This window comes from Trachemys scripta, chromosome 1 (genome assembly GCF_013100865.1).
Source record: "Trachemys scripta elegans isolate TJP31775 chromosome 1, CAS_Tse_1.0, whole genome shotgun sequence".
NCBI lineage: Eukaryota > Metazoa > Chordata > Testudines > Emydidae > Trachemys > Trachemys scripta.
The window spans coordinates 66,940,778-66,954,623 of NC_048298.1; the positions used below are offsets into that span (position 1 = coordinate 66,940,778).

Sequence of the window (13,846 nt, forward strand, 5' to 3'; positions counted from 1 at the left end):
AAAGACGATAATTTCAAATAACTGGTCTGTTCCTAGATTTAAGAGTTTTAAAAAATCATTAGAAAGCCGAGAGAATGGATTGCAGAATAATGCTAATATTTTTGATAACTTTCACTTAATAGTAACCTCTGCTTTTTCAGAATTTCTTTTAGCTCTATTAGTCTTCAATATATCTATTATGTATTCACTCCTATCACTGACTTGCAATAAGGCCTATTAATATATTCATTTTCTCTTTCTAGTATTAGTTTTCCATTCCCATTTCCTTTATCTGACTTTCTGCCTGATTTACTTTGATGATAAATCAATGTCTTTCCTTTTCAGATAATTTAGTTCATTCATGACTTTTTAATTCATATCTTCATATTAAAATATGATGCTGATTATGTTCATGTCAAATTGATTCTCCCTCTCTCCCTCTTCTTTTTCAGTAACCATATAGCATGATGCTACCATTATGATCCCAATTATTTTAATAGTTTAATTTCATTTACACCATGTCTCCTTCTGAGGGTCCTAATACCATCTTTACCAGCAATAACCCTTTTCACATATAGAAAAAGCTCCATGGCATACTGCTTGCTATTTAGTTTTTTACTCTGATCCTTAAGAATTCTAACTCCAGTTTGCATAGTGCACTTGTGGTACAGGGATATCTCAATCATAATATTTATAAGTATTAGTTAAAGTAACACACTTAATCTGAAGCTGAATGCAACCTTATAAAAATATGGAGAAATTTATTCACAATATCATAGATTTTAAGGCCAGAATGGATTGTTATGGTCATGTACACTGACTCCCCGTGTAACACAGATCACAGAACCTCACCCTGCAATTTCTACATCAAACCGATAATTTCTGTTTGAGCTACAGCTTTTAGAAAAGACATCCCTTCTTGTTGTAAAGACTTCAAGCAATGGAGAACCCGCATCCCTAGGTAAATTGTTCCAATTAATAATTACCCTTTCTGTTCAAATTTTGCACTTTACTTCAGATCTGAAGTTGTTGAACTTCCAACCACTGGCTCTCATTATGCCTTTTTCTGCTAGTTTAAACAGACCTCTGCTATCAAAAATCTCTTTGTGTAGTTACTTGTAGACCAAGTCGCCTCTTAGTCTTTGAGCTTCTTTAGTCTCTCATTATAAGGCAAATGTCTAGACCTTGAATCATTCTTGTAGGTCTTTTCTGAAACCTTTTAAACAACAAAACAAAAACAATCCCACATACTTTTTCAACATCCCTTTGAAGTGGAGAACCAGATCTGGGCAAAGTATTCCAGTAAAGGACTCTCTAATACAACATACAGAGATAGTAACACCTCTCTGCTCCTATTTGTTATTCCCCTGATTTTATGTCCAAAGATCACATTTGCCACTATATATACAGTCTGGCACTGGAAGTTCGTGTTCAGTTGGTTACCTACCATGACCACTAAATTCTTTTAGTGTCACTACACTCCAGGATACAGTGGTCTATTATTTAATTTATAATTAACTAGCCCAGTGCCTATTTCCACACAAGCCCTGGGATCAGTAACAGGAAGGAAACAAGATTCCTAGAGAAAGATTTTTAGATTGTTTCAAACCCAATTCTTTGAATGAGCTCTTTGTATGTGCCCCAGGAGACTGGTCTGGGGAAGTATATAAATTGTAAGAATGTTCAAAGGCCATTAACCTAAAGAAAGCACATGAGCCATATTATAAGGTATGTTCCAAGCTCATCCCCAAATCATTTGCCTTTTATTCTCCATTTCAGTTAGTTACATTTCTATTAGTTTCCACCAGGATTGTGCATGCACCTTGACGTGTTCACAAAAGTTCCACGATACAGAGTTTCACAACTGGGATAGTCCCTACATTCAGGATACCAGGATGACAAACATATTCTGGAGAAATTCTCATTAAATAGGATGGGGAGAACATAATTAATACACTGTACCAACTACAATGCATCAAAGACATAGAACAGACTAGATCAATTTACCACAAAACTCACAAAAAGTAATTGATCAAAGAATATCTCTCTTATGCAAAATATACATTTTTAGGATATAATTTTAATACATATTTGATATTTATTGATGTTGCTTCTGTGATAGTTTGAATAAAAAACCCAAATATTCTTGCTGACAGAATTTTATTTCTCATAATACTTATAGTCTGAGGTAACAATGAAAAAAGACTGTGTACTGTGAACAAAGTCTGTGATGTTTGTCTGCAGTCACATTTCTCTTATCAAAGTGAAAAGTAAACAAAAATTGGCATGTACACTGGAATTCATAAAAATATAGATATGGCAAACTGAGAAAACAAGAACTTGTAGCAAAATCCACTCTGTCCATGGTCATGACCCTTGCAAAAAAAATACCTTTGTTATGAGGGAAGTGAAGACAGATGTAGTTTACATCACTATCATTGTAAGTGTGTGCCTTTGCATGATCCACAGCACAACCATACTGCAGGAACCAGGGAGAATACACAGAGAGAGGCACGTGGTTCTTTGCATGGAGTCTGAGATCTGATGACTTTGAATTCAGCTTCCTCTGACATAGATGGCAAACGCTGATATTCCATGCACACACATTGTATTTACAGCTGACTCATCAACAGTGACTAGTCACCTCTTCCACTGGCAGCAGCAATTGAAATCAGTCCTTCATCTTCATAATAATCTCTACTTCCCATGTGACGGCTTAATGACCTGTTCAATGCACGAGTTGTTTATCATGGCCCATTCAGCAGCAGTAATCTCTTTCCAGTACAGTCCTTGGTATGGCTAAATTCCATTGTCCCTTTTTCAGCAGTCAAAAATCCATGATAAATTCTGTACAACACTGTAGTCAATATAACAGCAGCACCAGATATTATATTAATTCCTTTGCTAAAAAGCTGTTTGCAATTATCTCTCTCTATTGGCAATGTTTTACCAAAACTAAATCATTGTACATCTCTAAATATCAGAAATGTATACTTTGATAAATATATTATAGTACAAGAAGTCTGACATGCATGTCATGCTGTAGAGCTAGGCTATATACAGAAGAATATGTTACATGGTCAAGAATAAATGTTATTTGTCTTCCTAACAAAAAATATAAACATATGACAGTCAGGGATTATTCAACAATCTCAAGGATCTCTTAAGACTTAGTTTAGCTTTTTTTTTTTTTCTTCCATAAGACTATGTTGTTGGGTGTTTTTTTCCTCACCAGCCCAAAATATCAAATCTACTATTGCATTTGTACTGTTGCGTAAACAGGTTCTTGCTTTTTAAATTGAAAGAAAAAGCCACTGGAGGGGATACAGTTTGAATACAGTAATGAATGTTGGTTGCTAGGTAGCGGGATTGATGCGGCTGCAGTAGACAACCAGTTAGAATGGCAAAATCATTGCTAAATCCCACGTTTCAAAGATCTTCAAAGTTCCCACATTAGGTAGGCTAAAGGATATTAACTTACACTTGAAATGTATAGTCTGTACCAAAAAGGGGGAAAAGGAGAAAATGTACTCAACTGTTAATCTTAAAAGATGGGGACATTTTAAAGGTACTTCTGTGCTTTATGGAGACAGATGAAGAATACAGCAGACACGTAGCCAAACAGACAGACGAAACAACATATAGAACAAAGCACCTCAAAAAAACACTGACTGAAGAAATTTATGAAGCTCATGAATCATATTTAAGGCTGGTCAAACCCCTTTTGAGAACTACTGCCCTCCTATATTTGTACAGATAAAAGCAATAATCTTCTTGCTTTTACATGGCACTCTGCCTCTGAAAATGTTGAAGAACCCTGGAGTAGAAAAATGACTACAGTACCAAGCAGCACTTGCTAGCTTAAAATTGCAAGCCTGGATGGTGTTTACCTTTCTTTCATGTTTTGTGCCTTCCCCAAGCCATTAAGAAAGAGATCTGGCCTCAGCTTGCGTGTAACCAGTAATGACAACCTCTTTGCAGTTATCTGTGTGCAAACAACCGGAGACATTCAGAACTCTGATACAGCAGTCTAGTACCAAAGTTAATCAAGAAATCAAACCATTTAAAAACAAATAATTTAAAGAAATTTAAAAGGTTAAACAACAAAAAACAATCCCACATACAGACCATTTCATCAGTGCTTTCATTTCAGCAGGATGGTATAATGCAAGAACACACATCCAGAGCCATCTATGGTCCCAGTAATCTGCAACACTGCTGTCAGGTGATGGAGACAGTATGATCCATGCAAATGATCAGACCCAAATCACATTGTGTGCGACAAAGACAAGATTCCAGACATCTTCAGAATGGGTTAGAGTCACAAGTAATGAAGTTTCAATGGAGTGATTGATTATCATTTGGAAGCACGTTGTTTTAAATATATCTCCCTGAAAATACACTTATTTATTGAATATACTGGCCAATGGAGTCTACTAGCTGTCCTTTTATTGCCATGGTAAAGTAGGACAATATAGTAGATAAAAGGAGAAGCACTACTTTAGACAATCTTAAAAGCCAAGATAAGAATCTTCAGCTACCCAAGTGGCATTTCTTACTACTGACATTTATATCATGCAGAATTTATACTGTATTTATGGAACCTACAGTTAATGCTACATTTATTTCCATAATGTGGTAAACAGTATTTGAATTAATGCTATGTAGCCGATTGATGCCATCTGGTTTACAATATAGATGGGATGGGAGATCGAGAGCGTCTTAGAGGACAAGGTGAGCTGTAGGGTGATGTTACTGGAGACAGTCTCAGAGCATTGCCTGCCAAGCCAGCTATGTTGTTTAAGCTTCGGGATTTTTCGTATCCTTTTATGAGAAAATGCACAGACATCAGTTGAATTCAGCCAGAAAATAGACAAAGACAAACAATACAATGCAATGTAATCAAATGTGCTATTTTGGGTTCAAAGGGACTTTGCCTGCAAAGAGCTCAATGCTGAGACAAAAGAGAAAAAAACGGGATCTTAACGTAGCTGTCCTTTCCAATGAGAATAAACAAAGCCATCACAAATCATATGTGCTACATATTGTTAGACCTACTTTTCAGTACAACTCCACTGGTTTTAGTAGGGTTCAGCTAAGTGCAAATCAAGTAATGATTTGGTCATTCATAGAGTACTATTGACCAATTGCTGTAGATTGTGTCATTTGAGTAATATACTCACGGTCTTTAAAAGAACAGATTGTAAAAAAGTGTTAGAAAGATAAATTCTGTGTTAAACCCAATTTCTAATATGAGCAGATTTTCCTTAATATACAGAAAACTACATAGTTATATAAAGTAACTTTATAGTTATTCATCTAGAGGATAAAATAATGTTGTTGTAAAGAGGCTCTATCTTCAGGAATGTTAAGGCTCAGACTTTGTATCTAATATAAAAGTATAAGATAGCTAAGTTTGCAAATTTGCAATTTCTTTCTGATTTGCAAAGTTAAATCACAATTATTTGCAGTCTTTATTTAACTAATTCTAATGAAAAGCACAACATGACTGCTCATAAGCCTAACATGATGAAAAATTAATTCTGAAATCGGGTAGTCACATCTAAAAACTCACAATTTGGAGGGAACATTGCACTTGCAAACATTTCTGTTCACATATACTGTCAGGTCAATCTACCCACTTTGTGCTGCATATAGATTTGTCTGAATTTAGTAGAGACTGTGCTTTTAAATAACCAGAAAACATTGCTTATCATTGTCTCACTGTTTTAGAACTCAAATAGAGGGAGTCCACTTACTGTTACACAATAAAACCTGAATAATTCTACCCATGAAGCAATTAGTTAACCCCATTGGTTTGAACAAAAATACTCAGGGATAGCATCCAGAAGACTACCACAAAGTACAAACACTTCAGGGTGATTCTTCCCACATTCTACTTCAAATTTTGCCTTATACTAAAAGATGTGAGCCCTAAACCTGCAAATACTTATGTGCATGTTAATTGTAAGCACAAAGAGTCCTATTGACCTCAGTGATGCTACTTACCAGCTTAAAGCTAAGCAGATATCTAAGCAGTTTGCTAGACTGGGTATTTGCATGTAAGGTACATGCAATGAAATCATGAGATTCTTGCTGAAGAATATTAAATGTGTAGATGAAAATACAGATGAGCAGTTACTTGTTCATCTTCTACATAGGATAATTTTGGTGGTATTTATATCATATTTGGGAAGAGATGATTAGCAGTTTTAGGAAAATCTGGTTTTATGTGCTAGGGTCTCTCCAAAATACATGTTCTTTAAGGCAAAAATTGCGTCTTCTTTTGTGGGTTTGTACAGGGCCTAGCACATTGTGAACCATATTGGACACAAATATATAATAGAAATTATAATTAATATTTCTTCCAATCTCAAAATTTCTTGACTGATGTACTGAGAACATTTGCTAAAAGCAAATCTATAATCCAAAGTCTGCTAATACATTGTGCAGTGTTATCTCCAGATTGTAAGGGCAGGTTGGATTGTGATGCTTCACAAACCTCCAGTTCATTTTAAATTCATTTTAGGAGCTTCTATTGGAATTTGCACAGATTAGAAAGAGCTAGCTTGAGAAAAAAATCTATTTTTATTCATATTTGTCCAAATCTCTTGGAAACATACTCTTGGCAATATGGGAAGGTAGAGAGATTCAAAAGAAATTAGGTGATGTCTTTTACTCAACTTAGAAAGATAATATTTTGTTATGTTTTCTTTTCCCTTTTTTAATGACAAAAGCAAAGGAGAACTGATAGGTAGGGGAAGGCAAAGATGCTATGACAACAAGAATGAGATCTGAAGAGTGGGAAAAAAATGCACAGGATGGATGAAAGCAGGGGGTAAGAGTTTGATCCAAAACCCATTGAAGTCAGTGAGAGTCTGTAATGAAAGGAAAAAGCATTGAAACTCAAAATAAAAAAAATGCAAAACTATGGCATTTGATATGTGAATTAAATTTCAGATCTTCAAATTATTTTGAGATATCCTGAGAGTGCTTTCAGAGTATGAAGTAGTATAATCTGTGTTGAATAAACTTCAGGCCCAATGGTCAAAGTATTTTGCTTATAGTGAAGCTTATGGCTAGAGAAGTCAAAATTTTACAGATAGAAAATATTCCCACCAAATAATATGATTACATTGGAACCAGATATTTTCCACGGGAAAATGTCAATTTCAATAACATAATTCAGATTTCCTGGGGAAATTCTGAAACATTTTTATATATAACTTTCAAATTTAAAATGTTGTTTCTTTCAGATTTTTTGTTTCAAAAAAATTGATAGAATATATTTTAAGCCATATCAAAACAATTTTTTGTTGGCATCAGCTTGAAACTTCCCACCGAAAACCCCAAATTTTTCAGATGAAAAATTTTGAATAAAGAATTTTCATTTGAAATTTATTTCAGAGAAAAGTTTGGTTTTTCTGACCTGTTCTAGTTGTGGTTTTTACCAAGTTAACAGTAACCAATGGCATGTTGTTACACTGAAATGTCTAATTGAAATTATACACTTGATCTTGCTTGGTGCAGAGTAATTAGGAGTTAAGGGTAATGAGCAATTTGCAAGAGTTCCTCAGTACCTCACCAGACTGGGCCCTAAAAAGGAATTTCTTGAAGAATTATAAGTATCTAGTACATATTACAGATTCTAATTCTCAATGGGCAGAGGCCTAGGATCTGCGAGCAAAAAATATACAGTTGTACACCTACACCTGCATATGATATCACTGCAATTGCTCATGTTATTACCTTGCATTAATGGATAATGGTATTATTCTCCAATTATAGTAGTTATGCACAGAAATGCAGCTGTGCACACTCACATTCACATTTCTGCATACAGATCTAAGGGCAAGATTTTCAGCAGTGCTCAACCTTGGCCTCATTCTGCTCCCTCTGAAGTCAATGGAAGTAGAGAGAGGCCAATGCTGAACACTTTTGAAAATCCCACCCAAGAGCCTACAAAATGCTGAGTTATCAGACTTGAGCATGTTTTAAAGAAGCATGTGAGTGACTTAATGAGAAAGAGCTACATTGCAGTCTTTTTTGTAGGGTACAGACAAATGAAGACACAAGAAGAATGACTGTCAGATATACCACAAAGGGGGAGTGAGGAAAATAACTAATTTTTTCTAAAAGGAAGGACCAGAAGAAGAAAGAAAGAAAGAAAGAAAGAAAGAAAGAAAGAAAGAAAGAAAGAAAGAAAGAAAGAAAGAAAGAAAGAAAGAAAGAAAAAGCATTGAACTGATTTACAATCTTTCCTAATAGTGCAGTTGTTCACATCTTATTTTACTTGAAACTTGCTTTTCATAAGAACATTGCTGAGTGACTTTTTACAATCTAATGAAAGAAGTCCATACCTTTCCTGATCCCTCCATCAGTAGCACACGTGTAATCACCTGTTGTCAGTAGGAAACATGTTCCCCCTCTTCTGTTTTTGTCTCTGGTACTAGAGCGTCTGATTGGTGGGTGCCTTTCCCCAGGTGAGAGTGGCTGCTCACTTCCAGCACTGTCTTCACCTGATAACACTGGTTAAAGCACCATGCCCATTTACAGACAACAATGAATGAGGAAATGAGACATCACAAAGAGCTTATGTTGAATGCCGGATATTCCCATCACTCAAGTACAAAAAACAGTAATAATGTCATGATAAGAATAAAGAAAAAGATTGCAGTTCATCATTAATCACTACAAAATTCAGCAAAAGGGCAAAAGTAAATGTTTTATTCAAGAACAAATCATCTTTTGAATATCCCAGCTCTATTTGCGATATCTCCTAATGTTCGGCTAGCTTAACATAAAATAAAATGCCATCAGATAAAAGGCTATTCTACTGAATTATGTGCCTTTATAGACGCTAACCTTTCCAACAGTAGTCTGTCTTAATTGTTTTAATATTGTGTTAATCTCTTTGACTATCTTCTTTATCAAAAATTAAGTTATGTTGATCATTTTGCTGTAGAATAGTTTTTAAAAGAACTTTTGATATAGGAATTAAATGATAAATGTTTAGGGCCAATGCCTGCTCTGAAATGCACAATTAACATTAAATGTAACTCCCATTGAAATCAATCATATATGCTTGAGGGCTAAATGCGGTCCTTAGTCAGTGTGGTTAAGATTCAGCACGCAATAGAATCTCTACATCGCCCACTTTTGTTTTCCCAAAAGACCCTTTTTTTAAACCAGAAATATGTAATTTCAGGACCCAATTCAAGAAACCATCCCTATTAAGGAAAGCATTTAACCATGTGCTTACGTGTTTTCCTGAATTAGGGCCACAAATAGCAATATTCTACCTTGAAGTTATGCACAACAATCCCAATAACTACACAAGAAATTAAGTTAGAAACAGAGCACAAATGGCGGCGCTATCAGAGAGAGCAAGAAAAAAAACCCAGAAGTAGATGACTTTAAGATTTTTTTCTCTAACCTCAAGGATTATAACACCTTGTAAATAAATCTGCAGACTCACTAGAACTATCTCTTTGCACTGTCACACAGAGCCTCCTCTCTTCTGGAATGCCTTTAGCAGGACTTGATGACACAGAAAAGCTGTTGTCATTAACACTTTGAAGAGGCTGTCTGAGAATGTGTATCAGTCAAGCACTGTAAAACTAACTATATTCCACCCACAACACACAGTCATCTGAAAGTTTCTCTCCCTTTTTTGATATCTTTAGAATTTTAAAAAAATCTGTGTTACCTTTGCTTGAGAACTCTCTCAGAGTTCTCAGAACTCTCTCTTTAATTGATCTTCTTTTAACCTAAGACTAAGCAGTGGTGTAATGTCAGAACTGAATTAAGATACTTTTCACAGTCACAATTTTCAGCTTCTTCCCTCTAAAGAGCAAAATCCAGCTACTCCAACACTGAAAGGCATGTTTTTGCATTATTATTACTTATTGACTTTACAAAAGGAGCCTAATGATTTATATGGGAGCTTTGCAATAAAGCCATGTACAGCATAAGAGTTAACAGATTTGAAAAAAATGCCTGGTGACTAGAACTGGTCAGGATTTTTTTGAGATTTTTTTTTCTGCCAGAAAATGCTGATTCATTGAAAACTAAACTTTTTCAGAAATTTGTCCATTTCAACTAAACTTTCATCTGGAATGTTTTTCAGGTCCACGATGGAATTTCTGGAAAGAGCCCAACTCCAGAATACTCAATAGCCATGTAGTTAGGGCACTTGCAGGGAATATAGGTGATCCTGGTTCAAGTCCCTGCTCTGCCTAATTTGGATCAGGAACTTGAAGCTGGGTCTCCTACATGCCATGTGAGTGCTTTAACCATCAGGCTACAGAGTCAATCTCTTTATTTTTCCCAATGAATATTTCATTATTTGTACAAAGTGGAACAGCTCCAACAAGAGAGATTGAGAGAGAGAGACTAACTCTAAAACCCAGTGGCTAGGGCTCAAACTTTTGTGCAAAACAGAATTCTTGCTTTCTGACCGGTCCTACTTGTGACTGCAAATCTATAGTAATTAAACTAAATGCTACTTAACTTTGTTCTTTAATCTCAAAAGATATTCAGTGTGTGCTGGGAAATGACATCTAGAGTGGTGCTGATGATTGCCATTTTCAGTTTTTCCCAAGAAGCTTTACTTTAACTTAATATCGGTCATATTATCAAAATAACAGTAAAAACACAATGTGATGTCCCATGTAACACAGATGTGGGAAGTACTTCTTGCCAGGGAATTGGAGTGTTGAATGGAAAGAAAGCTGAAAGCTAGAAGCCAGCTTTCTATATTCTTCCATTGAGTGCTATCCTTTACAAGGTAAAGCACCTGTTTCTTTTAATGACTTCCTCTTGTATTGCATCTTACATAATATGCCACTATATGCCATAGGCAAAGCTGACACAAGAGACAAACACCCAGCACAACAGCATGGAGTTCAATGGTGTGGAACACAGTAGCTGTTCAGATAGTCACAATCATGCAGGAAAACAAAAGAACATCAGTACAATGAAACAAACAACAAGCAAAATAAATGATCGATGTCATCAGCAGAAAAGCATTCACAACATAGCAAGCAAACTGTATAGACCAGCTATGCACAGACCTGGGAATGTCATTGTAACTATGTTGCCATCTACAAGACTGACACACGCAAACACTGGAGTGAAGGGAGAGGGGAGGGAACTACATCTTTTAGTTGCAGAAAGATTTAATGCTTTCTGACACCTACCAAACATACTGGTCTATAAAGTATTTAGAGGACATGCATTTGAGATTGTGTCCTACCTGATCTGTTGTGTTCCATCAACCGGTTGTCTTTGCCGAGGCAGACATCTCCCTGTGTGCTATTGCAGGCCATATTCAAGTCTGTCTTGCAAAAGGTAGGGGAGCTCACCTGAGGAGCAGGAGGGATGTGCTTCTTCCTCTTTCTTGGAAGTTTCTGCTTCGCCATTGCCAGGGAGTAGTACATTCCAAAATTGTTGACAATGACAGGCACGGGCATGGCTATAGTCAGCACCCCAGCAAGAGCACACAGAGCACCCACTAACATGCCTGACCAAGTCTGAGGATACATGTCCCCATACCCAAGGGTAGTCATGGTGACCACAGCCCACCAGAAGCCAATGGGGATATTTTTGAACTGCGTGTGCTCACTAGCAGATGGGTCATTGGGCTGGGCCCCTACTCGCTCAGCATAGTAGATCATGGTGGCAAATATCAACACACCTAGTGCCAGGAATATTATCAGCAGCAAAAACTCATTGGTGCTAGCTCGGAGTGTGTGGCCCAGCACTCTGAGGCCTACAAAGTGCCGGGTGAGTTTGAAGATTCGCAGGATTCTCACAAACCTCACCACCCTGAGGAAGCCAAGCACATCCTTAGCAGCTTTGGAGGAGAGCCCACTCAGGCCCACCTCTAGGTAAAAGGGCAGAATGGCCACAAAGTCAATGATATTCAAGAGATTTTTGATGAATTCAAGTTTATTGGGTGAAAAAACAACACGGACTAAAAATTCAAATGTAAACCACACCACGCAGACTCCTTCCACATACGTCAGAGCAGGATCTGTCTCAATTTCATACTGTAGAACCACCTCTGTGCCATTGATGGCATGCTCGGTTTTGTTTATAATAGTATTGAAAGCCTCATGGGTTTCCAAACAAAAGGTTGTAATTGAAACTAGGATGAAGAATAAAGAGGCAAAAGCAATGAACTGCAAAGAAAAGGAAAGAAAAAGGAAATCAGAACCATAAAGTACTTTATATTAATAAGTAGGGCCCTACCAAATTCATGGCCATTAAAAATGCATCATGGACTGTGAAATCTGGACTCCCCCCATGAAATCTGGTCTTTTGTGTGCTTTTATACAGATTTCACAGGGCAGACCAGCATTTCTCAAACTGTGGGTCCTGACCCAAAAGGGAGTTGCAGGGGGGGCGTCTCAAGGTTATTTTAGGGGGTCACAATATTGCCAGCCTTACTTCTGTGCTGCCTTCAGAGCTGGGCGGCTGGAGAGCAGCAGCTGTTGGCTGGGCACCCAGCTCTGAAGGCAGCGCCCCGCCAACAGCAGCGCAGCAGTAAGGTTGGCAATACCATACCATGTCACCCTTATTTCTGTGCTGCGGCCTTCAGATCTGGGCAGCCAGAGAGTGGCAGCTGCTGACTGAGGGCCCAGCTCTGCAGGAAGCAGCGCAGAAGTAAGGGTGGCATGGTATGGTGTATTGCCATCCTTACTTCTGCACTGCTGCTGGCAGCGGCTCTGCCTTCAGAGCTTGGGTCTCGACCAGCAGCTGCTGCTCTCCAGCTACCCAGATCTGAAGGCAGTGTCACCACTAGCAGCAGCACAAAAGTAAGGGTAGCAGTACTGTAACCCCCCCTACAATAACCTTGCAACACCCTCCCATACACACACAACTTCTTTTTGTGTCAGGACCCCTGCAATTACAACACCATGAAATTTCAGATTTAAATTGCTGAAATCCTTAAATTTACTATTTTTAAAATCCTATGATTGTGAAATTGACCAAAATGAACCATGAATTTGGTAAGGCCCTACTAATAAACAATCATCATAATCAATCATACATTTTACATTGTACTTTTACACTGCATAGCATAATTAATTACAAAGGCTCCCAAAGTGATTCACAGACTAATACACATGAAACATTAAACTGAAGCAATCCCTGAGGTGGAGAGTGATAACCAACCCTTACACTGCATGATGAACAAAAATCTGGTGGCAGGGGAACTGCTCATCAAGGGCATCAGGGTAACCATGATTCATTAAAAAAGTGACACTATGCCTTGAAAACTGAAGTCCTGCCTGCTGAGTGTGCATATCAAAAATCCAATATCAAAGACACCTCCACCCCCATGGTTCTCAATCTCTGAAAGAGGTAGGACAGGTTGAGCTGATCCTAATGGGGTTTAAGGCTGTGGTTCACACATGCTGCTAAGAATATTGGCTATATCCTCTGAATAAGTCATCAACGTGTAACCCTCAAGGAGATTACCTAGATTCCTGGGGCTCTGTCTGCTGGCAGTTCAGGAAGAGGCACACTGTCCCTGGTAGGGATGGGGAGCCAAGGCAGACTCAGAGACTTCCCTGCAACCAATAGGGAGTGAGATGCCCTTCCTAGGGAGTTCAGGAAAGGGGAGAAGCCATTTTTCAGTGAGTCTGGAGCCAGCCAGGGCAAGGGCAGGACTGGCTGTGTGAGTCCCAGGCCTGCATGCAGGGTTCCCCCTGAGAACTGGTCTCTAGGGACCTGAAAGCAAGATCCCTCAGCTGGGTTTTTCCTTCTCCACTAATGATTCCCAGTTTGTAGAGGTTTTGCTGGGAAACTTCCCCAGTCAGGCTGAGTTAGCCCTCCAGCTACCTAGGTGAGACCAGTC

General features: G+C 37.8%; 1 protein-coding gene across 6 annotated transcripts in view; it reads right to left on the bottom strand.

The window, feature by feature from the left end:
• Window positions 1-1,703: 1,703 nt before the first annotated feature.
• Window positions 1,704-13,846, bottom strand: part of KCNC2 (potassium voltage-gated channel subfamily C member 2) — a 151,047-nt gene continuing 138,904 nt past the window's right edge. Inside the window, exons 3-6 of one of the 6 annotated variants that reach the window (XM_034771628.1) lie at window positions 11,237-12,164; window positions 8,340-8,507; window positions 3,870-3,964; window positions 2,754-2,836 (exon numbers count right to left, since the gene is read on the bottom strand). In XM_034771628.1, the coding sequence (XP_034627519.1) occupies window positions 3,903-3,964; window positions 8,340-8,507; window positions 11,237-12,164 (1,158 nt within the window). In that variant the 3' untranslated portion in view covers window positions 2,754-2,836; window positions 3,870-3,902. Of the gene's footprint in view, window positions 4,804-8,339; window positions 8,508-11,236; window positions 12,165-13,846 lie in introns of all 6 variants that reach the window. The other 5 variants (XM_034771610.1, XM_034771619.1, XM_034771645.1 and 2 more) reach the window with 5 other exon arrangements.